Below are 23,175 nucleotides of genomic sequence, written 5' to 3' on the forward strand. Positions count from 1 at the left end.
TCAGCATGAACTGATATGTTGTCCATCCAATCAAAGAATCAGAGAATGAAAGCATAAGCTACAGCTAGCTAGCACTGCAGTGCATAAAGTGTGGTGGGTAGTTGACTCAATGAGAGAGAAAGACTATAGTTGAAAAGTTTTGAACAAATTAATGTTTTCAAAAAATATGGACAAGCAGCATAGAGAGAGAGCTAGCTATATTTTGTTGTATTTTTTTTATTCTTAGTTAACCTTTCACTTACAGTACTTCACTAGCTAATTTAGCCGACTCAACAACCTGACTCAAACAGAGAGGAATGCTATTTATGTTAGCTAGCTGGCTAAGGCTATCCAACACTGCAACTCTTCCAAGTCAAGGTGAGCTTTCGGTTGTATTAATTTAATGCCACCGGGGCCTGCCGGTGTAACTGCTTAACTTCTTGCTGTATTGCGTGATTGTACACATGGATTGGATTGTGGGTTTACTAACGCGTTAGTTCTAGTAGGTATGTTGACGATGATGTTAGCTAATATGGTGCCAACGATGTAGGCTGTGAAGCGGTTAGCAGTTATGATATGAAGGTTTGGCTTGGAAAGGTTGTTTTGCCTGGTCACAACTGATGTGTTGTCCACTGAAGTCCAAAAAGCCAAGGGAAAAGGTGAGAGGAGGAGAGCAGGAATTGCGATGTGAGATGGAATTACACAACGATCAAAGTGATTATGCTGTATGTGGCTGCTATGTAAATGAACTATGTGTGCGGGTGATCAGGGGCGTATTCATTCTGACGATTCTGTTGCAAAACATTTATTAAGCGTACGCAAACGCAACGAAATGGGGAAAGAAACACACCTTTCTATATAAGGTCCCACAGTTGACAGTGCATGTCAGAGCATAAACTATACCATGAAGTCCAAGGAATCAAATCCAATCACATTTTATTAGTCACATGCGCCGAATACAACAGGTGTAGACCTTACATTGAAATGCTTACTTACGAGCCCCTAACCAACAATGGAGTTTAAAATATATGGATAAGAATCAGAAATAAAAGTAACAAGTAATTAAAGAGCAGCAGTAAAATAACAATAGTGAGACTATATACACAAGGGGGTACCAGTACAGAGTCAATGTGCGGGGGCACTGGTTTGTTAAGGTAATATTTACATGTAGGTAGAGTTATTAAAGTGACTGCATAGATGATAACAACGGAGGGTAGCAGCGGTGTAAAAGAGGGGGAGGAGGGGGCAATGCATATAGTCTGGCTAGCCATTTGATTAGGTGTTCAGGAGTCTTATGGTTTGTGGGTAGAAGCTGTTTAGAAGCCTCTTGGACCTAGACTTGGCACTCCGGTACCCCTTGCCATGCGGTAGCAGAGAGAGCAGTCTATGACTAGGGTGGCTGGAGTATTTGACAATTTTTAGGGCCTTACTCTGACACCACCTGGTATAGAGGTCCTGAGTGGCAGGAAGCTTGGCCCCAGTGAAGTACTGGGCCATACGCACCACCCTCTGTAGTGCCTTGCGGTCGGAGGCCGAGCAGTTGCCATACCAGGCAGTGATGCAACCAGGATGCAACCAGGATACTCTCGATGGTGCAGCTGTAGAACCTTTTGAGGATCTGAGGACCCATGCCAAATCTTTTGCTTCTCCTGAGGGGAACAGGTTTTGTCGTGCCCTCTTCACGACTGTCTTGGTGTGCTTGGACCATGTTAGTTTGTTGGTGATGTGGACACCAAGGAACTTGAATCTCTCCACTACAGCCCCCTCGAGGAGAATGGGGGCGTGCTCGGGCCTCTTTTTCCTGTAGTCCACAATCCTCTCCTTTGTCTTGATCACATAGAGGGAGAGGTTGTTGTCCTGGCACCACACGGCCAGGTCTCTGACCTCCTCCATATAGGCTGTCTCGCCGTTGACGGTGATTAGGCCTACTACTGTTGTGTCATCGGCAAACTTAATGATGGAGTTGTGCCTGGCCGTGCTGTCATGAATGAACGGGGAGTACAAGAGGGGACTGTGAGCACGCACCCCTGAGGGGCACCTGTGTTGAGGATCAGCGTGGTGGATGTGTTGTTACCTACACTTACCACCTGGGGGCGGCCCGTCAGGAAGCTAAGGATCCAGTTGCAGAGGGAAGTGTTTAGTCCCAGGGTCCTTGGCTTGTTGATGAGCTTTGAGGACACTATGGTGTTACGCTGAGCTGTAGTCAATGAATAGCATTCTCACATAGGTGTTCCTTTTGTCCGTGTGGGAAAAGAGCAGTGTGGAGTGAAATAGAGATTGCATCGTCTGTGGATCGGTTGGGTCAGTGCTTCCCGTAGATCTCCAAGATATACTGAACAAAAATATAAAATGGAACATGCAACAATTTTACTGAGTTACATTTCTTATTAGGAAATCAGTCAATTGAAATTAATTCATTAGGCCCTAATCTATGAATTTCGCGTGACTGGGCAGGGGCATCCCAATATTGGGATGAGTTTCGATGTCCGCAGGTGTTATTAAAATGGTAAAATCCCCCAGGGCCCGATCTTCCGGGAATTCATCAAATAAAGTCTATCGGACATTTGGTTTCCGCGTTATAAATGTTTACCAGCCGTTTCTCGTAAACAGAAAAGACTTGGAAGAAGAAACTCGGTGAGCACAGGTTTGGCCAAATGTACTTTTAGCCCAGAAACAAGATGGCCTCGAGGCCTCATGCTCTTTGAGTTAATGCCCATTTTCTGGGATTAAAGGTCGAAATCTGTTAAGACGGGTTTCGGAGCTCTATGTGATTTCTGTGAGTTTCTGTTCTCACACACACACACAGTCAATGTGAAGTGACACATTGTGGGGCTTACAGACACACAGAGCCTGCAGTAGTTACCTCCGTTCGAACCATCAAATAACTGTCAGACCTAGAGCCCTGAAACTTTATAAACCTGTTCTATGGCTTAAGTCGGTAGTGCAGAGTGAGTTATGTCGCTCTAGAAGGTTCTCAGGCCGAGAAACAGCCTCGTCCATTTGCAATAACTTAAATACATTTTTTACATCGCGAAAATGATGACACTTAGAAAAGTCTCAATCACAAGACTAGGTGCACTGAATCTGCCTCGGCTCATAGAAACAGACCCTAAAGTTTTGGTCCGATAGCTATTTCTGGGACCACTTAGCAACTTCTGGAAAAAGTAAATTTTCAGCACTATTTAAGGTCGCTGCTCGGGCTCCGAATTACCAATTGAGTCGTAACTCGGGATTCGGGGTCGCCTCAGATAGGCCTACACATAATGCCAGAACTGGACCGCAGCAAGAATGTAACTACGTGTTTTACGTTTTTTCTATGGTTTTAACAGAAGGCTCTATGTGAATTTTGGGCCGGCTCTGGGATATGTGATGGCTGGCTTCTAAACGAGTTGGACAAAGTGAGTTTGGTGTCAGTATGTATCAGTTTGGTGTCAGTATGATATCTTATTGAGTGATGGCTGACTTGATGGCAGTATAATACACTGCTCAAAAAAATAAAGGGAACACTTAAACAACACAATGTAACTCCAAGTCAATCACACTTCTGTGAAATCAAACTGTCCACTTAGGAAGCAACACTGATTGACAATAAATTTCACATGCTGTTGTGCAAATGGAATAGACAACAGTTGGAAATTATAGGCAATTAGCAAGACACCCCCAATAAAAGAGTGGTTCTGCAGGTGATAACCACAGACCACTTCTCAGTTCCTATGCTTCCTGGCTGATGTTTTGGTCACTTTTGAATGCTGGCGGTGCTTTCACTCTAGTGGTAGCATGAGTGGCTCAGGTAGTGCAGCTCATCCAGGATGGCACATCAATGCGAGCTGTGGCAAGAAGGTTTGCTGTGTCTGTCAGCGTAGTGTCCAGAGCATGGAGGCGCTACCAGGAGACAGGCCAGTACATCAGGAGACGTGGAGGAGGCCGTAGGAGGGCAACAACCCAGCAGCAGGACCGCTACCTCCGCCTTTGTGCAAGGAGGAGCAGGAGGAGCACCCGCCAGAGCCCTGCAAAATGACCTCCAGCAGGCCACAAATGTGCATGTGTCTGCTCAAACGGTCAGAAACAGACTCCATGAGGGTGGTATGAGGGCCCGACGTCCACAGGTGGGGGTTGTGCTTACAGCCCAACACCGTGCAGGACGTTTGGCATTTGCCAGAGAACACCAAGATTGGCAAATTCGCCACTGGCGCCCTGTGCTCCTCACAGATGAAAACAGGTTCACACTGAGCACATGTGACAGACGTGACAGTCTGGAGACGCCGTGGAGAACATTCTGCTGCCTGCAACATCCTCCAGCATGACCGGTTTGGCGGTGGGTCAGACATGGTGTGGGGTGGCATTTCTTTGGGGGGCCGCACAGCCCTCCATGTGCTCGCCAGAGGTAGCCTGACTGCCATTAGGTACCGAGATGAGATCCTCAGACCCCTTGTGAGACCATATGCTGGTGCGGTTGGCCCTGGGTTCCTCCTAATGCAAGACAATGCTAGACCTCATGTGGCTGGAGTGTGTCAACAGTTCCTGCAAGAGGAAGGCATTGATGCTATGGACTGGCCCGCCCGTTCCCCAGACCTGACGCCACGTTGCACCACAGACTGTCCAGGAGTTGGCGGATGCTTTAGTCCAGGTCTGGGAGGAGATCCCTCAGGAGACCATCCGCCACCTCATCAGGAGCATGCTCAGGCGTTGTAGGGAGGTCATACAGGCACGTGTAGGCCAAACACACTACTGAGCCTCATTTTGACTTGTTTTAAGTACATTACATCAAAGTTGGATCAGTCTGTTGTGTGGTTTTCCACTTTAATTTTGAGTATGACTCCAAATCCAGACCTTGTTGTCAGCACATTCAACTATGTAAAGAAAGAATATTTAATTCATTCAGATCTAGGATGTGTTATTTTAGTGTTCCCTTTATTTATTTTTCACAGAAGTGTGATTGACTTGGAGTTACATTGTGTTGTTTTAAGTGTTCCCTTTATGTTTTGAGCAGTGTGTGTATATATATATATATATATATATATAAATATATATATATATATGTACACACATACGTCACTTCCTGTTGAACACGAAATGAGGAGAGCTCAATTTGTTGTTTTTGAGGTATATAGGAAAGTTTCTTAGTAGCTAACTAACTTTTTAGTTTGATCCCGCGACGCAGTTGGCATCAGTTGCTGGGACTGCTAGTCTCTGTCCAGTGATCCTGTCGACCAAGCCTGGTTCTGAGGAGCTATTTGGCGTAGCAGTAGTCTAGCTGCTAGCTAGCTGCCTATCAAGCTAGCAGGGTTTTCTTGAGGGCTTGAATGCAGTCCACGACACGGCTAGCCATTGTGGCAGTTCTCCCAGGGTCAGCAAATTTTCTATTGGATTGAGGTCAACGCTGTTTTAATCGTTGCTATGGGAACGACATCTTCAACGCACGTTCTAATGAACTCGCACACCGAATCAGCGTATTCGTCAATGTTGTCGTCTGACGCAATATGGAACATATCCCAGTCCACGTGATGGAAGCAGTCTTGGAGTGTGGAATCGGATTGGTCGGACCAGTGTTGAACAGACCTCAGCGCGGGAGCTTCTTGTTTGAGTTTCTGTCTGTAGGCAGGGATCAACAAAATGGAGTCATGGTCAGCTTTTCCGAAAGGAGGGCGGGGCAGGGCCTTATACAGTGCCTTTTGCGAAAGTATTCGGCCCCCTTGAACTTTGCGACCTTTTGCCACATTTCAGGCTTCAAACATAAAGATATAAAACTGTATTTTTTTGTGCGGAATCAACAACAAGTGGGACACAATCATGAAGTGGAACGACATTTATTGGATATTTCAAACTTTTTTAACAAATCAAAAACTGAAAAGGGGCTGAGCTGGACCCAAGGAAAGAAACAAATATCCAAAAATACCCCTAAACTAGACTAGCCTACTTCAATACAGCTAACTAACTAACCAAAAATACAGTGGGTGGTCCACCCAGTTCTAACTAGTGTTTTTAACTAAGTTTACCTACAGGTAGTGTATGCCCATGGGCGACTTGTCTTGGTTCCCCCTTTTCCCACCATCAAACACCATAACAAAAACAATACTCACAGGTGGGGACAAAGTGAGGTGCTCAAACAAAAGAGAGCTCAATATATAAAGAGTGCGAGGTAGAGAGACATAGTAGGAGAGAGTGAAACACAGACAGTGTGACAGATCTACAGAGAGATTGAGCTCCAGATGAACCAACTGAATGGGTTTTTAAACCAAGAGAAGGGGGATGTGATAGGGTAATGGAAATAGGTGTGTGGGGACCGTCGCCGCGAGACCCCGGACTGGGGACCGTCGCCGGAAGCTCTGGAAGCGCCGGAAGCTGTGGAGGCGCACTGGAGGCCTGATGCATGGGACCGGTACAGGTGGATATGAATAATCTGCTTGGACTGGCCGACCAAGAAGTTAAGACGGAGCTGGACCTGAATTCGGCAAGTTTGCTGTATCCTGGGCACATGTACACATGACAGTCCTCATACAGAGATTTTTCAGATGCCCAGCTTAAATCAGGTTGCAGACCATTTAACTCGGCCTAAGACCCCTAGACTTTGCGACTGCAACAATATTCGCAGGCTAGTTATTCGGTTTCATAACACGTTCATGGCTGCTACTTGTTCACAAAAAGCTTAGTGTGTGTGACCCTACTGTCTGAATGAATGGTTATAGAAAGATTCCATTCGCAGAATTTTAAAGAATTTGTTCTCTCTAGGAATTCCCATATGTACCTCCTAGCTTAAACTATTAAACCTTAATAGGAATACACTGTAGTGAACCAATCATTTTTCTGCCATAATCAGATTTTCATTCCTTCAATGATTTACAGTCAGATTTAACACTCACCTGACAGATATCATTGTGCAAAACCCTCATCTCCTTGGCCCATGCCAAACACACACTGTGGTCACACGTCACATCATGTCAAAAGCTTTATCCAGAGACCTAGTGCCCCACCCATCATTCCTCTGATACACCCTGGTGCTGCTTACAACTAAATCCTCCGCACATGTTCCCCAGCCCTCCCTCCCTGCATTACAGCTGGTCACCATGTCACTAGTACAGTGGAACTGTAGCTAATGTTACTAGTGACAGTGTTGAGGATTGGCTAGCCCATCCCCAGCCCCATACCCAGCCCCATCCCTAGCCCCATCCTCAGGCCCGTCCTCCGGCCTGGCCAGTGTGGGCTATATGTAGGGAGGCCGCAGCAGTGGGGACTAGTGGATGGGACAGCTCAGTGGCTGGCCAGTGAGGAGGCCCTAACAGTGGGGGCTAGTGGATGGGACAGCTCAGCTCAGTGGTTGGCCAGTGAGGAGACCCTAGCAGTTGGGGCCAGGGATGCGTTTCAAGAATTTGTCACATGCACAAGTACAGTGAAATGCCTTTCTTGCATGCTCTAACCCCAACAATGTAATAATTTATAACAATGTGATACTAAAAATAACAAGGTAGAACAAAAACATATACAAATAAGAATAAGACGATAAAGTAAGGATAGCATATACAGGGTCAGTTCCAGTACAATATTTACAATGTGTAGGGATACTGTAGTGAGGTAGATATTTATATTTTATATTTAACCTTTATTAAATATATTTAGGAACAAATTCTTATTTACAATGACGGCCTACCCTGGCCAAGCCCATGACGACGCTGGTCCAATTGTGGGCCGCCCTATGGGACTCCCAATCACAACCGGTTGTGATACAGTCTGGAATCGAACCAGGGTCTGTAGTGACACCTCTAGCACTGAGATGCAGTGCCTTAGACCACTGCGGCACTCGGGGGCCCTGTATAGGGGTAAGGTGACTAGGTATCAGGACATATGATAAACAGAGTACAGCAGCATATATGATGATTGTATGTTCATGTGTATCTCAGTTGGTAGAGCATGGCACTTGCAACACCAGGGTTGTGGGTTTGATTCCCACAGGTGACTAGTATGGAAAAAGTATGAAAATGTATACACTCACTACTGTAAGTCGCTCTGGATAAGAGCGTCTGCTAAATGACTAAAATGTAAAAGTGTGTGTGTGTATAGAGTCAGTATAAATGTGTGTGCATATTATGTGTGTGTGTGAGCAAATGGAGTGAGTGTGTGTATGTGTGTTGGGATATGAGTGTGTGTAGGGCCCTGTGAATGTGCATAGACACAGTGCAAAGTAAGAATAAAATACAAAGGTCAACTCAGTCTGTGTAGCTATTTAGCAGTCTTATGGCATTGGGTTAGAAACTGTTCTGGAGCCTGTTGATGTCAGACTTGATGAACCGGTACCGCTTGCCATGCGGAAGCAGAGAAAACAATCAGTGGCTTGGGTGGTTGGAGTCTTAACGATTTTCCGACCCTTCCTTTCACACTACCTGATATAGAGGTCCTGGATGGCAGGCAGCTTGGTCCCAGTGATGTACTGGGCTGTCCACACCACCCTATGTTGCACCATGCGATCGAGGGCGGTGCTGTTGCCATACCAAGCAGTGATGCAGCCAGTCAACATGCTCTTAATGGTACAGCTGTAGATCTTTTTGTGTATTGGAGGGCCCATGCCAAACCTTTTTAACCTCCTGAGGGAGAAGAGGCACAGTCATGCCTTTGTCACAACTGTGCATGTGTGTGTGGACCATTTTAAGTCCTTAGTGATTTGGACACTGAGGAACTTGACCTGCTCCACGGCAGCCCCATTGATGTAGATGGGGGCATGATCACCCCCCTGTTTCCTGTAGTCCACGATCAGCTCCTTGGTCTTACTTAGGCCCTAGTAGTGGGGGCCAGTGAGGAGGCCCTAGCAGTGGGGGCTAGTGAATGGGACAGCTCAGCTCAGTGGCTGGCCAGTGAGTAGGCCCTCATCAGCATTCGAGGCATGCTGTCACCTGTGTGGAGGATGGGAGGGAAAATAAATGAGTCTGCAAATTCACTGATTTGGTGCAGAGGCAAGTGAGGGGGATAATAGCTTCTGTAGAGATGGAATGAATGAAACTGGTTAAAAGAGGGGGATACTTGGGAGGAAGAGGCCTGATGGAAAAGTTGAATATATTAGGTTATCATTGTGCAAAGCTGAATCTAGTTTGTAGCTCAAATGTGATTCCAATGTCATACTTGTGTGATTTGGTCTATTTAGTTGTCATTACTTGTTGTTTGACTGTTCAAGTTTGAAATAGGAATGTTTCTAATGAATACTGCGTGCTGTTTGTTGACTCATGATAAGTCATTCATAGACTCATCATTCAACCGTGCGTGCGTGTGCTTTTGCAGTGTGTTCGTCTGTGCTTGCGTCTGTGAACACTGCATGCATGTGTGTACGTGTGTGTGTGACTGCATTTGCGTGCATGTGTGCGTGCTGTGCTTTCGTTTGTGTGTGTGTGTGATGAGTGACCTGCCAGTGTTGCCGAGGCCGTCCTCCTAGCTGTCATTATTAGACAGAGGGGTCAGCTGAGAGGGCAGGGGGCACCCTCAGCCCTGCTTGTGTCAGTTGACCTGCCTGTCAGCACTGCCATGTGGGAACAGAGCTGCCGAAGCAAAACTCCCTTATCATCTCCCTGATAACATATTCAGACTCATGCAGCGACACATCTACATGTCTGGTTAAAGTACGGAACAGCAATGACAAAACATCTACAAGCATTCATTTGAAATGTATTTATTCAGCCTTTATTTAACTAGGCAAGTCGGATACGAACAAATTCTTATTTTACAATGGCGTCCTGCCACGGTCAAACCGTCCCCTAACCCGGACGACGCTGTAACAATTGTGCACCGTCCTATGGGACCCGGATCACGGACGGGTGTGATACAGCCCAGGATCGAACCAGGGTCTGTAGTGACACCTCTAGCACTGAGATGCAGTGCCTTAGACCGCTGCGCCACTTGGGAGCCCTTTTTACGGGATGACGGATGTGTTTAGCCTGCATGCTTCTATGAGTGTAGCGTGTCTATTATACACAGATCAGGACAAAGAACCCGCTGGCGCCTTGATCATCAATGCAATTTTGTCAAGCACTTTTTGTGACCTTGCGTCAGTCAGTCTAAGGCACTCCATGGCCTGCTCTAAAGGCTGCCCTCTGCTGTCTCTTAAGGGTCTGTGCGGGTTAAGCTGTGGCAATACACTCAACAGCTCGAAGGTAGGAAAAGCCTCCCTCTCTCTGTCAGATCTAACTGCCGCTTTGAATAATACATACGTAGTGTGTAAGAATCAATAGCTGCCAACGTCCTTATATCATTTCATACAGTTAGTCTTTAGGCTACCAGTCTGTCCTGTATGAGCCTGGAACATAGTGATTACTCCTCCTCTCCTGTCACTATGTATTGGTTGAGTTTTCATTTCTCTTCACTATGATCCCATTGTTTGTCATGTTTAGTAGATCTTTGACAGTCCAGTTTATACTCTGTCTTTTCTCCATTGGTTCTGCGGGGCACCGGTGACTGTTTGCACAACAAATATCAGTCAGTCAATGCTGGTTAGCAGAGAAGCCGACAGAAAGTGAGCCCAACGGCTGTATTACTCAACCTGTACCATCGCAGATGGATGTTGCCTTGATTAATTTTAAATGTTGCTACAACAATGGCCATGTTTACGTGCACACCAATATCCTGTTATTAGTCGGGATACTCAAGTATTCTGTTTTTGAGTGGATGCATATAAACATCATATCCCGTTAACAATAACCCGAAATAAGCTCGTATACCAGTTCTGAGGAACCCAAATAAAATCCCTGGGATAGGCTGAACTTAAACGGGATACTGTGGCATGTAAACTGTTGTTTTTCGCAGTCTGCGCAAGCTGTTTCATATACTATCACCAAGTGTGGACACTGACTGTAGGCCTCACATGTAGCCTATTATAATATTAACTCCTGCAGAATTAAGTGTTTCTCTGGAACAGGAGTGGAGAAATATGATACATTTATTTATTTCATCTTGAGGAAATGTGAATGCGTGCTTAGCTTTTTTTCAGCAACATAAATGCTGACCGTATTTAACTTTTAACCAGAATATGCATCCAAGATGAACTGAAATACTATCATAAACATGTTTGATTGTTTTCACAGCTTTTCATTTTTGTAAAACCGGTCGAGAAACTGATGTCATTTGGAAATTTTACCCTGAAAATCTTCCCGGTCCCTAAACATCTTTGCTCCGTGGGAGAGAAGTAGGAATGAAAAAGAACTTTACTGATGTCAACTATATTGTTGATGATGCATTCATTCTATCGATTTATGACATTATTCTGGTGAGCAAGGCTTTATTTAGTGTTCTAGAGCATCAAGAAATGATCGAAGATACATTTCCTGTATCTAAATAGCCTACCTAATGTCGGAAATGATAAGCAGAAAAGGTTTTGGATCTATTTCATCCTGTGTGTCCTTCCTACAGAACTCTGGGGAGGAGGGAGTGTCGCGGGTACGAGTGACCACAAGGAGGAGCCCTCAGAAGGTGGAGCGTGTGTCGGTGCTGGTGAGCTGCTCCCACATCGAGACACCAAAGGTCAGTCACCCAGGGGTCAAATGAATGCTCCATAATGTAAAAGAGCCCAAAAAAGTTTCACCCAATCAGTGTCTCTGTCACATATCCTCTCTCGGCCTGCTCAACGAGTCATCACAGGGCTGCCCTTAACGTCCTGAGATGTTTGTTATTTTTCATTAAGCTCAGTGACCTTATGAACATATTTATAATCAGAGGGCATTACAGCGCATCACACGGACTCACAGAACTATCCCAGCGACTCAAATCAGTGATATCAGTTGTGATGACACAACCACCACAGCCTTTAGTACAATTCATCCTAATGTTGATATGAGAATATTCAGGATTGTTGTAGATTTTGCTGATGTGGATTTCTGAAATTCGACATATATTTAGCATTTTCGATATTTGGGAAGGTTGAGGCTGAAACATTGCTTAGTTTAGGTTCATTATGTCAAAAATGGAAGTGTCAAGCATGTTGACAGCTGTTTCAACTCAATATGTCAACACTGGGCAGATAATGGGGCCTGGTATTTCATGGTATTTAGCCTCTTAAAACTTGGCATGCTGTCATATTTTCAAATGTATGTTTGTCAGTTTAGACAATGTAAATCATGCATGTATGATGCATGTATGATGAATCATCAACGATTGACAATATGATTATACTGTATATCACTCTCTTTTCTGTATACATCAATGATGTTGCTCTTGCTGCTGGTGATTCTCTGATCCTCTCTGATACGCAGACGACACCATTCTGTATACTTCTGGCCCCTCCTTGGACACTGTTAACTAACCTCCATACGAGCTTCAATGCCATACAACTCTCCTTCCGTGGCCTCCAACTGCTCTTAAACGCAAATAAAACTAAATGCATGCTATTCAATCGATCACTGCCCGCACCTGTCCGCCCGTCCAGCATCACTACTCTGGACGGCTCTGACTTAGAATACGTGGACAACTACAAATACCTGGGTGTCTAGTTAGACTGTAAACTCTCCTTCCAGACTCACATTAAGCATCTCCAATCCAAAATTAAATCTAGAATCGGCTTCCTATATCGCAATAAAGCATCCTTCACTCATGCTGCCAAACATACCCTCGTAAAACTGACCATCCTACCGATCCTCGACTTCGGTGATGTCATCTATATAGTAGCCTCCAACACTCTACTCAACAAACTGGATGCAGTCTATCACAGTGCCATCCGTTTTGTCACCAAAGCCCCATACACTACCCACCATTGCGACCTGTACTCTCTCGTTGGTTGTCCCTCGCTTCATACTCGTCGCCACATCCACTGGCTACAGGTTATCTACAAGTCTCTGCTAGGTAAAGCCCCGCCTTATCTGAGCTCACTGGTCACCCGCGCAGCACGCGCTCCAGCAGATATATCTCACTGGTCACCCCCAAAGCCAATTCCTCCTTTGGTCATCTTTCCTTCCAGTTCTCTGCTGCCCATGACTGGAACGAATTGCATAAATATCTGAAGCTGGAGACTCACATCTCCCTCACTAGCTTTAAGCACCAGCTGTCAGAGCAGCTTACAGATCCCTGCACCTGTACATAGCCCATCTGTAAACAGCCCATCTATCTACCTACTTCATCCCCATACTGGTATTTATTTATTTATTTTGCTCCTTTGCACCCCAGTATCTCTACCTGCACATTCATCATCTGCCAATCTACCATTCCAGTGTTTAATTGCTATATTGTAATTACTTCGCCACCATGACCTATTTATTTCCTTAACTTACCTCATTTGCACTCACTGTATATAGACTTTTTGTTTTCTTTTGTTCTACTGTATTATTGACTGTATGTTTTGTTTATTCCATGTGTAACTCTGTGTTGTTGTATGTGTTGAATTGCTACTCTTTATCTTGGCCAGGTCGCAGTTGCAAATGAGAACTTGTTCTGAACTAGCCTACCTGGTTAAATAAAGGTGAAATAAAAATAAACGATACCGGGACGACGGATGTGTATAGCCTTATTCCACGATACCTTAGAATGCAGGGTTGTGACTCACCTGCTATCACACAGCCCCTGTGTCTGTCTTTCAGGGAAGGAGGGAGGGAAGGGCAGGCCTCCTGTCCATGTTCCCTACTACAACAGTACAGTACCATGGCATGCCTTGTTTTCACATGCCTTCCCAATCACAACATGCCCAGCGGCACATGGCAGCAGAATGCCCGCAGATGCTGGCTTTTCAGCTGAGCCGAGAACTAGTGCAAGGGGCGGGGGGGGAGGGGAGGGGGCTGCTGCCTGGGTTGAGACACGGTGATACAGGATCATTGTGCTCGTATGATAATGTAATATCTGCATAAAACCACTGTGACAGTACAGTTAGACTCAATGGTGTTCAGTGAAGAGCTGGGTCTGGATAATAAGGAGATGGGTGTGTATAGTGTTGAGTTCATGTCTCTCGCATGGAGAGAGGGAGGGAGCCGAGGAGGTGGCAGGGGAGGGTAGGGATGGAGTGAATGAGCGAGCGAGGGAGGGAGGAATAGAGGGAGAGAGTGGGGGAGGATGGAGAGAGCGAGGCGAGGGCCGCTGCAGTGCAACGCGCAGTCAGAGCTGGAACGGACACCCAGAGCTCAGCCTACCTCGGGTTGCCATGGAAACCACATTCCTCCTCCTGCCTGCATCCCTACAGACTGTTCTGACTCTCTCTCTCTCTCTCTCTATTTTTCATTCCTTCTTTTGCATCTCTCTTTTATTCCCAGTCATACTATAGACACACAGATGCATATTAAAAGATGTACATCTACAAATGATGCTGTATTTATCATGGATCACATGATTTAGATACATTGCTTTGCTGCAGAGAATTAAATGCATAAATATACAGATGTGATTCTGCATTCTCATACATGGATACACACACTCATCATTAATTCTCTCCATCTTTCTTTCTTTCTTCCTCCCTTCTTTTCTGCAGCATGCTACAGTCATTGAATTTCTTGACACTCACAAGGTGCCTATCTCTCTCCTGTGTATTCTGCCATATTCTGTCACTTAGCACCCCCCCTCTCTGTCTCTCTGCTTCTAGCCTGTCTCCCCTCACCTCCCATTCATCTATCCCCGTTCACAGCTTTCTCTGTGCCCTACACCTTACCTATCCAACACCCCTACATCACCACTGACACTATTCTACTGACTTGCCATGTTCCTTATGTTTTCCTCCAACTCTGTTTCCATCCCCCTTCTCTATCTTTCTTTATCTCTCTCCCTCCCTCTTTCTGTCTCCTCTTTCTTTCTTTCTTTCTCTCTCTCTTACTCTCTCCCTCTCTTGCACTCTCTCTCGCTCCCTCTTTTGCTCCCTCCCTATCTCTCCTCTCTTACTCTCTCTCTTACTCTCCCTCTCTTACTCTCTCCATCGCTCCTTTCTGTCTATCTCTCTCTTATTTTCTCAATCTCTCCAACTACCTCACTCTCTCTCCCTCTATCATTATTCTATCAGTGGGATGTGCTGTGTTGGTGGAGCAGCTGTTCTCTGTCACTGTGGCCTATTAATAGGAGTCAGAGCCGTGGAGCCTTTGTTTCCTGTCTCTGTGTTTCTGGTAAAGCAAACTGTCGCCTTCTTGGCAGGTTACATTCTGGTTGTGTGTGTGTGTGTGTGTGTGTGTGTGTGTGTGTGTGTGTGTGTGTGTGTGTGTGGTAGCTCTACTAGCCCCAGTCATACCTCCACAGGTCAGAGTATTTCATCATGGACCCACTCCTTGTCTTATGTCAATTTCTCTGGATACATTCCTATTGTCCATGTTGACTATATCTGCTATACATTAAGTTGTTATTTCTCATATTCCTGGGGAGATGTCTTGCTATATCTCTTTTCTTCTGAGGAGGATACAGGTTGATAATTCTCTGATGTAGAGTTTCATCCTGAGAGAGAGGGACCTGTGCCTCTAGCCATCTCCAAGCCTCTCTGCAGTTAATTAAGACAACAGGAGAGGATCAGGATGGGTTATTGTGTGACTGCTCCTTTAAGACAACAGGAGAGGATCAAGATGGGTTATGGTGTGACTGCTCCTTTAAGACAACAGGAGAGGATCAAGATGGGTTATGGTGTGACTGCTCCTTTAAGATAACAGGAGAGGATCAAGATGGGTTATGGTGTGACTGCTCCTTTAAGACAACAGGAGAGGATCAAGATGGGTTATGGTGTGACTGCTCCTTTAAGACAACAGGAGAGGATCAAGATGGGTTATGGTGTGACTGCTCCTTTAAGACAACAGGAGAGGATCAAGATGGGTTATGGTGTGACTGCTCCTTTAAGACAACAGGAGAGGATCAAGATGGGTTATGGTGTGACTGCTCCTTTAAGACAACAGGAGAGGATCAAGATGGGTTATGGTAACAGTCAACGAAATTTGATTTGATGATTTGAAAAAAGTTGCTTGAAAAGCACGAGTTCTGCTTTTTTTTTGCGCAGGCTGTACACGCTCCAATAGTCTCTCATTCACAATTTGACAAGCACTTGGATTTCACGGTGGCATCCCCTTTGTGGCCGTAATGCACCCTAAAGAAATCCATGCCTTTTGAGTCCTGGAGTGCTGCGTTGTGCCCTTCTCCCTAAGTGTGCTGCACAATCCGAAGCGTCTCTCACTCACACGGCTCTCCGTCACGTGATTGGGTCTTTCTCACAGCCTAAAAGTTAAGACAGACGCATCGGGATGCAGCTGCGTGTGTCCTTATCCAATTCCGAGGTGCATATTGAAGATATTGGAAGAACTGTCCACATTTACATTTCATGAGCCAACAAGATGAGTAGGCCTAACAAACAGCAAAAGTGCTAGCCTATGTCAATCTACTATCTTCCATAGTACAAAAGTTGACATTCTATTCTGTGTGAGAAATAAATATTCCAAACATAGTCTGGGACAGTTGTGGGATGTGATAGATCCCAAATTAATACAACCACTAGCATCAAAACATGTTTTATGCAATGTGGCTGATGCAACAAATCAGAATGTTTAGCTTAAAATGTTGATAAACTATTAGGCTATTTCTTCACATTATAAGTGCAGCAATGCGTACATGGTAGTAGGCTATAAGCACGAATGTTCCATTAGTGGAAAACACCATTATCAAAAGTGACCGCAAATGCGATTATTATTATTTTATTATAAAGGTGCATTTTTATGGCCAAAATGTTCTTCCCAAAACTTTAAACTCACATGCTGCTTATATATGCCAGTTAGGCTCTACACCCCTTGTAAAGCAGATTAATATGCTGCATTTTAAGAAGTTATTTGTCCACTTTTAGTTGTGATACAAACCTTATTAAAACATATAGGCCTATGGGCTAGGCTACATGAGGTGTGCGACTGATTGAAACAAGACTGATTCACAAGTCATAATATATCATTCACAAGTGATAGGCTAATATTGTCACCCATCAGACTAATCTTGATTTAATCTTGTATTTACAAATACTAAATAATATGTGTGACATTTGTTTTGATTTAGAATGGACCATTATCATGCACCTGTATCAAAAACGGGGGCAGCAGGAAAAAATACATGTCATCTATGTACTTAAATAGTGAATGGAGGACGTTTTTTCCCTATGGTTTATTTTCATGCAAGCCAATTAGGCTATACCCCTGTTGTAAATATAAGCACTGTGCTTAAAGGAGGGCATTTTACTCTGGTTTATGGGAGGGCTACAGCAGATCCCACCTCCCAGCACCCCCCACATCTGGCTGTCAGCCTATTGTCACCTAGCTCTCACATCCCCCATTACATAAACCCACCTGGAAGACCCAACACACACACTCTCTCTCTCACACACACACACACACACATCACCATTATCACCCCTCACCCCCTGCACACACAGCATGTGTAAGAGCATTTCGGTCATTTCTATGCATTCTCCAAGAAACAATGTGACTACTCCCTGGTCACCTGACAGGATGCATGCCCATGTAAGCAGAGAGGACAGAGAAGCTGTCTTAAAGGAGCAGGCACACCCTATCCTAGGGCTTTTGCGGTGACCGTATTACCGCCAAATCGGCGGTCGTGAGTCATGAAGGCAGTCAAATTTAGTCACGGTAATTAGGCTTCTCCAAGCTCTGATGCTGCTGATGGTCATTAGCAGCTTACCGAACTTGATAACTGCCTGGTACTCAGAACTCTATTGTCCCTCTAATCATTCTGATATCAATGGAAATGTAATCGAAAATCTAATCAAACACTTTATGTATGTGCAAAGTTTTAGGCTGAAATCTAAATTTAACCTGGCCTGGAATAGTACAATATGGCCTTTCTCTTGCGTATCAAATATGATGGTACAGAAAAAATACAAAAGAACGGTTGTTTTTTTCTTTGTATTATCTTTTACCAGATCTATTGTGTTATATTCTCCTACATTCCTTTCACATGTCCACAAACTTCAAATTATTTCCTTTCAAATGGTTCAAAGAATATGCATATCCTTGCTTCAGGGCCAGAGCTATAGCAAGTTAGATTTGGGTATGTCATTTTAGGTGAAAATTGAAAAAAAGGGGCATATCCTTAACCTGTGATTTAAAACCATATATCACAGGTCTCCGATTTTCTTTTATCAAGGGTTGCCAATTTCATTTCAGAAGATAAATTCCCTAATACTGTTGAAACAGATCTTCCCAGAAGTCCCCAAGCCTTTAATTGGACACAGTGTTTACATATGTGTGCACAAGTATACACATGCACACACACAAATAATGCTCAGTGTCTGAGATAAATTCATACTTATTCATTAATAAGGCCTATATCTGTTCCTGGTTCTACTCTTATTCTCCAGGTGTTCTCATTTGTTGACTTCTGTAACCGTAAAAGCCTTGGTTTCATGCATGTTAACATTAGAAGCCTCCCCCCTAAGTTTGTTTTATTCACTGCTTTAGCACACTCTGCCAACCTGGATGTCCTAGCTGTGTCTGAATCCTGGCTTGGGAAGACCACCAAAAACCCTGAAATTTCCATCCCTAACTATAACATTTTCCGACAAGATAGAATTGCCAAAGGGGGCGGAGTTGCAATCTACTGCAGAGAGCCTGCAGAGTTCTGTCTTACTATCCAGGTCTGTACCCAAACAATGTGAGCTTCTACTTTTAAAAATCCACCTTTCCAGAAACAAGTCTCTCACCGTTGCCCCTTGCTATAGACCACCCGCTGCCCCCAGCTGTGCCCTGGACACCATATGTGAATTGATTGCCCCCTATCTATCTTCAGAGCTTGTGATGCTAGGTAACCTAAACTGGGACATGCTTAACATCCCGACCATCCTACAATCTAAGCTTGATGCCCTCAATCTCACACAAATTATCAATGAACCTACCAGGTACAACCCCAAATCCGTAAACACGGGCACACTCATAGATATCATCCAAACCAACTTGCCCTCCAAATACACCTCTGCTGTCTTCAACCAAGATCTCAGCGATCACTGTCTCATTGCCTGCATCCGTAATGGGTCTGCGGTCAAACGACCACCCTCATCACTGTCAAACACTCACTAAAACAATTCAGCGAGCAGGCCTTTCTAATCGACCTAGCCCTGCTATCCTGGAAGGATATTGACCTCATCCTGTCAGTGGAGGATGCCTGGTTATTCTTTAAAAGTGCCTTCCTCACCATCTTAAATAAGCATGCCCGTTTCAAAAAATGTAGAACCAGGAACAGATATAGCCCTTGGTTCACTCAAGACCTGACTGCCCTCGACCAGCACAAAAACATAATGTGGCGTACTGCATTAGCATCGAATAGCCCCTGTGATATGCAACTTTTCAGGGAAGTTAGAAACCAATATACACAGGCAGTTAGGAAAGCTAAGGCTAGCTTTTTCAAACAGATATGTGCGTCCTGTAGCACAAACATTTTCTGGGACACTGTAAAGTCCATGGAGAATAAGAGCATCTCCTCCCAGCCGCCCACTGTACTGAGGCTAGGAAACACTGTCACCACCGATAAATCCACTATAATTGAGAATTTCAATAAGCATTTTTCTACGACTGGCTACCCCTACCCCGATCAACAGCTCTGCACCCCCCACAGCAACTCGCCCAAGCCTCCTCCATTTCTCCTTCACCCAAATCCAGATAGCTGATGTTCTGAAAGAGGTGCAAAATCTGGACCCCTACAAATCAGCTGGACTAGACAATCTGGACCCTCTCTTTCTAAAATGATCTGCCTAAATTGTTGCAACCCCTATTACTAGCCTGTTCAACCTCTCTTTCATATCGTCTGAGATTCCCAAAGATTGAAAAGCTGCCGCAGTCTTCTCCCTCTTCAAAGGGGGAGACACTCTAGAACCAAACTGTTACAGACCTATATCTATCCTTCCCTGCCTTTCTAAGTTCTTCGAAAGCCAGGTTAACAAACAGATCACCAACCATTTCGAATCCCACCTTACCGTCTCCGCTATGCAATCTGGTTTCAAAGCTGGTCATGGGTGCACCTCAGCCACGCTCAAGGTCCTAAATGATATCATAACCACCATAAGAGACAATACTGTGCAGCCGTATTCATCGACCTGACCAAGGCTTTCGACTCTGTCAATCACCACATTCTTATCGGCAGACTCAACAGCCTTGGTTTCTCAAATGACTGCCTTGCCTGGTTCACCAACTACTTCTCTGTTAGAGTTCAGTGTTTCAAATCAGAGGGCCTGTTGTCCGGACCATTGGCAGTCTCTATGGGGGTACCACAGGGTTCAATTCTCGGGCCGACTCTCTTCTCTGTATACATCAATGATGTCGCTCTTGCTGCTGGTGATTCTCTGATCCACCTCTACGCAGACGACACCATTCTGTATACTTCTGGCACGTCTTTGGACGCTGTGTTAACTAACCTCCAGACGAGCTTCAATGCCATACAACTCTCCTTCCGTGTCCTCCAACTGTTCTTAAATGCAATTAAAACTAAATGCATGCTATTCAACCGATCGCTGCCCGCACCTGCCCGCCCGTCCAGCATCACTACTCTGGACGGTTCTGACTTAGAATATGTGGACAACTACAAATACCTAGGTGTCTGGTTAGACTGTAAACTTTCCTTCCAGACACACATTAAGCATCTCCAATCCAAAATTAAATCTAGATACGGCTTTCTATTTCGCAACGAAGCATCCTTCACTCATGCAGCCAATCGTAAAACTGACCATCCTACCATTCCTCAATTTTGGCGATGTCATTTACAAAATAGCTTCCAACACTCTACTCAACAAACTGGATGCAGTCTATCACAGTGCCATCCGTTTTGTCACCAAAGCCTGATTTACTACCCACCACTGTGACCTGTACGCTCTCGTTGGCTGGCCCTCGCTTCATATTCGTCGCCAAACCCACTGGCTCCAGGTCATCTACAAGTCTCTAGGTAAAGCGCCGCCTTATCTCAGCTCACTGGTCACCATAGCAGCACCGTCCCGTAGCACGCGCTCTAGAAGGTATATCTCATTGGTCACCCCCAAAGCGAATTCTTCCTTTGGCCGCCTTTCCTTCCAGTTCTCTGCTGCGAATGACTGGAACGAACTGCAAAAATCACTGAAGCTGGAGACTCATATCTCCCTCACTAACTTTAAGCACCAGCTGTCAGATCAGTTCACAGATCACTGCACCTGTACATAGCCCACTTGTAAATAGCCCATCCAACTACCTCATCCTCATACTGTATTTATGTATTTATCTTGCTCCTTTGCACCCCAGTATCTCTATTTGCACATTCATCTTTTGCACATCTCTCACTCTAGTGTTTAGTTGCTATATTGTAATTACTTCGCCACCATGGCCTATTTATTGCCTTATCTTACCTCATTTGCACACCCTGTATATAGACTTTTTCTACTGTCTTATTGACTGTATGTTTGTTTATTCCATGTTTAACTCTGTGTTGTTGTTTGTGTCAAACTGCTTTGCTTTATCTTGGCCAGGTCGCAGTTGTAAATGAGAACTTGTTCTGAACTAGCCTACCTGGTTAATTAAAGGTGAAACAAAATAAATAAATAAATGATTCGCTTCTAGACATTTCTATCCCCAAAATGTATCCTGCTATAAGGATAAAAGAGTAATTCATTGTCATGTAGGATATTGCTTATTTCAGTGATATATATAGGTAACTACCAAAATAAAGGAAACACCAACATAAAGTGTTTTAGTAATGTGTTGGGCCACCACGAGCCAGAACAGCTTCAATACACTGTGGCATAGATTCTACAAGTGTCTGGATCTCTGTTGGAGGGATGCAACACCATTCGTCCACGAGAATGTTATTGGTGAAAAACGCTGTCTCAGGCGCCACTCCATAATCTCCCATAAGTGTTCAATTGAGTTGAGACGGCCATGGTTTACATTGTTTTCATGCTCATCAAACCATTCAGGAACCACTCATGCCCTGTGGATGGGGACATTGTCATATGGAGGCATAGTCAAAATAATGACCTGCCCAGCATTTTTATACATGACCCTAAGATTGATGGGATTTGAATTACTTAAGTAACTCAATATACTTTGTATCCCTCATTTAATCAAGTGTTTCCATTATTTTGTCAGTTACCTGTACCTCCTCAGTATAAAATAATTACAAAATAATCTTTACAGATGTTCCATCTCAGTTGAAACGCCCCTCTGTGTAAGTGTTTTGTAGATGTCCTACTTGACTCTTATAAACTAAGGAGAACCCCGAGCAACGTCTTGTCAGTTGACAGTGAACACATTTCGCTTTTGTAAATTAGTCTCAGAGCAAGCATCTATTCCCAGATGCGTCTGCACCCTCACTGTGTGAGTAGGACTGCACTAGGGTATGGACCCAGATGCTGCCACTATTAGTATAGTATACTGCTATACACAATATTCTCAAGCCTTAATGACGAGTAAAGCATTTTATTGAAATTACTCTATATCCAATGCATCAGTAAGAATATTCTTAAAAGAACATGCATCCATTCTACTTTATAAGCTAATATAGTACACTATGCCGTGTTGGAGACCATTTCTTGGTCTGATTTGCCATTGGTAACCTCGTGTATCTCTGTTCCCTTCTTTCTTCCTTTCCCTCTCTCTCTCTCTCTCTCTCTCGCTCTCATTCCATTTCCCTGTCCTGCTTATACAGAGACTACTGGTCATTGATTGGTTTTGACTTAGGAGACCTAGCAAAACATTTTATATTTCATATTACATCATTTGTGAAGGAATAGGATTCTTTTTCCCAGAGGTACTAGAAACGCACACATGCACACTCACACATACACTGCATTCGGAAAGTATTCAGACCCCTTGACTTTTTCCACATTTTGTTACGTTACAGCCTTATTCTGAAATGGATTCAATGTTTTTTCCCCCCTCATCAATTTACACACAACACCCCATGATGTCAAAGCAAAAATAGGTTTTTATACATTTTTGCTAATTTATAAAAAATATATATATATTAATGGAAACATAACATTTATCATAAGTATTCAGACCCTTTACTCAGAACTTTGTTGAAGCACCTTTGGCAGTGATTAAAGCCTTGAGTCGTCTTGGGTATGACCATACAAGCTTGGCACACCTGTATTTGGGGAGTTTCTCCCATTCTTCTCTGCAGATCCTCTCAAGCTCTGTCAGGTTGGAGGGGGAGCGTTGCTGAACAGATATTTTCAGGTCTCTCCAGAGATTTTCAAGTTCAAGTCCAGGCTCTGGCTGGGCCACTCAAGGACATTCGGAGACCCGAAGCCACTCCTGCGTTGTCTTGGCAGTG

The 23,175-nt window shown here is 44.4% G+C and overlaps 1 protein-coding gene across 1 annotated transcript in view; it reads left to right on the forward strand.

The window, feature by feature from the left end:
* LOC115130645 (disks large homolog 3-like) overlaps nucleotides 1–23,175 on the forward strand; it is a 123,534-nt gene that overhangs the window by 12,376 nt on the left and 87,983 nt on the right. Inside the window, exon 4 of the mRNA XM_065019675.1 lies at nucleotides 11,362–11,472. Within this exon, the coding sequence (XP_064875747.1) occupies nucleotides 11,362–11,472 (111 nt within the window). The remainder of the gene's footprint in view (nucleotides 1–11,361; nucleotides 11,473–23,175) is intronic.

This window comes from Oncorhynchus nerka, linkage group LG6 (assembly GCF_034236695.1).
Source record: "Oncorhynchus nerka isolate Pitt River linkage group LG6, Oner_Uvic_2.0, whole genome shotgun sequence".
NCBI lineage: Eukaryota > Metazoa > Chordata > Actinopteri > Salmoniformes > Salmonidae > Oncorhynchus > Oncorhynchus nerka.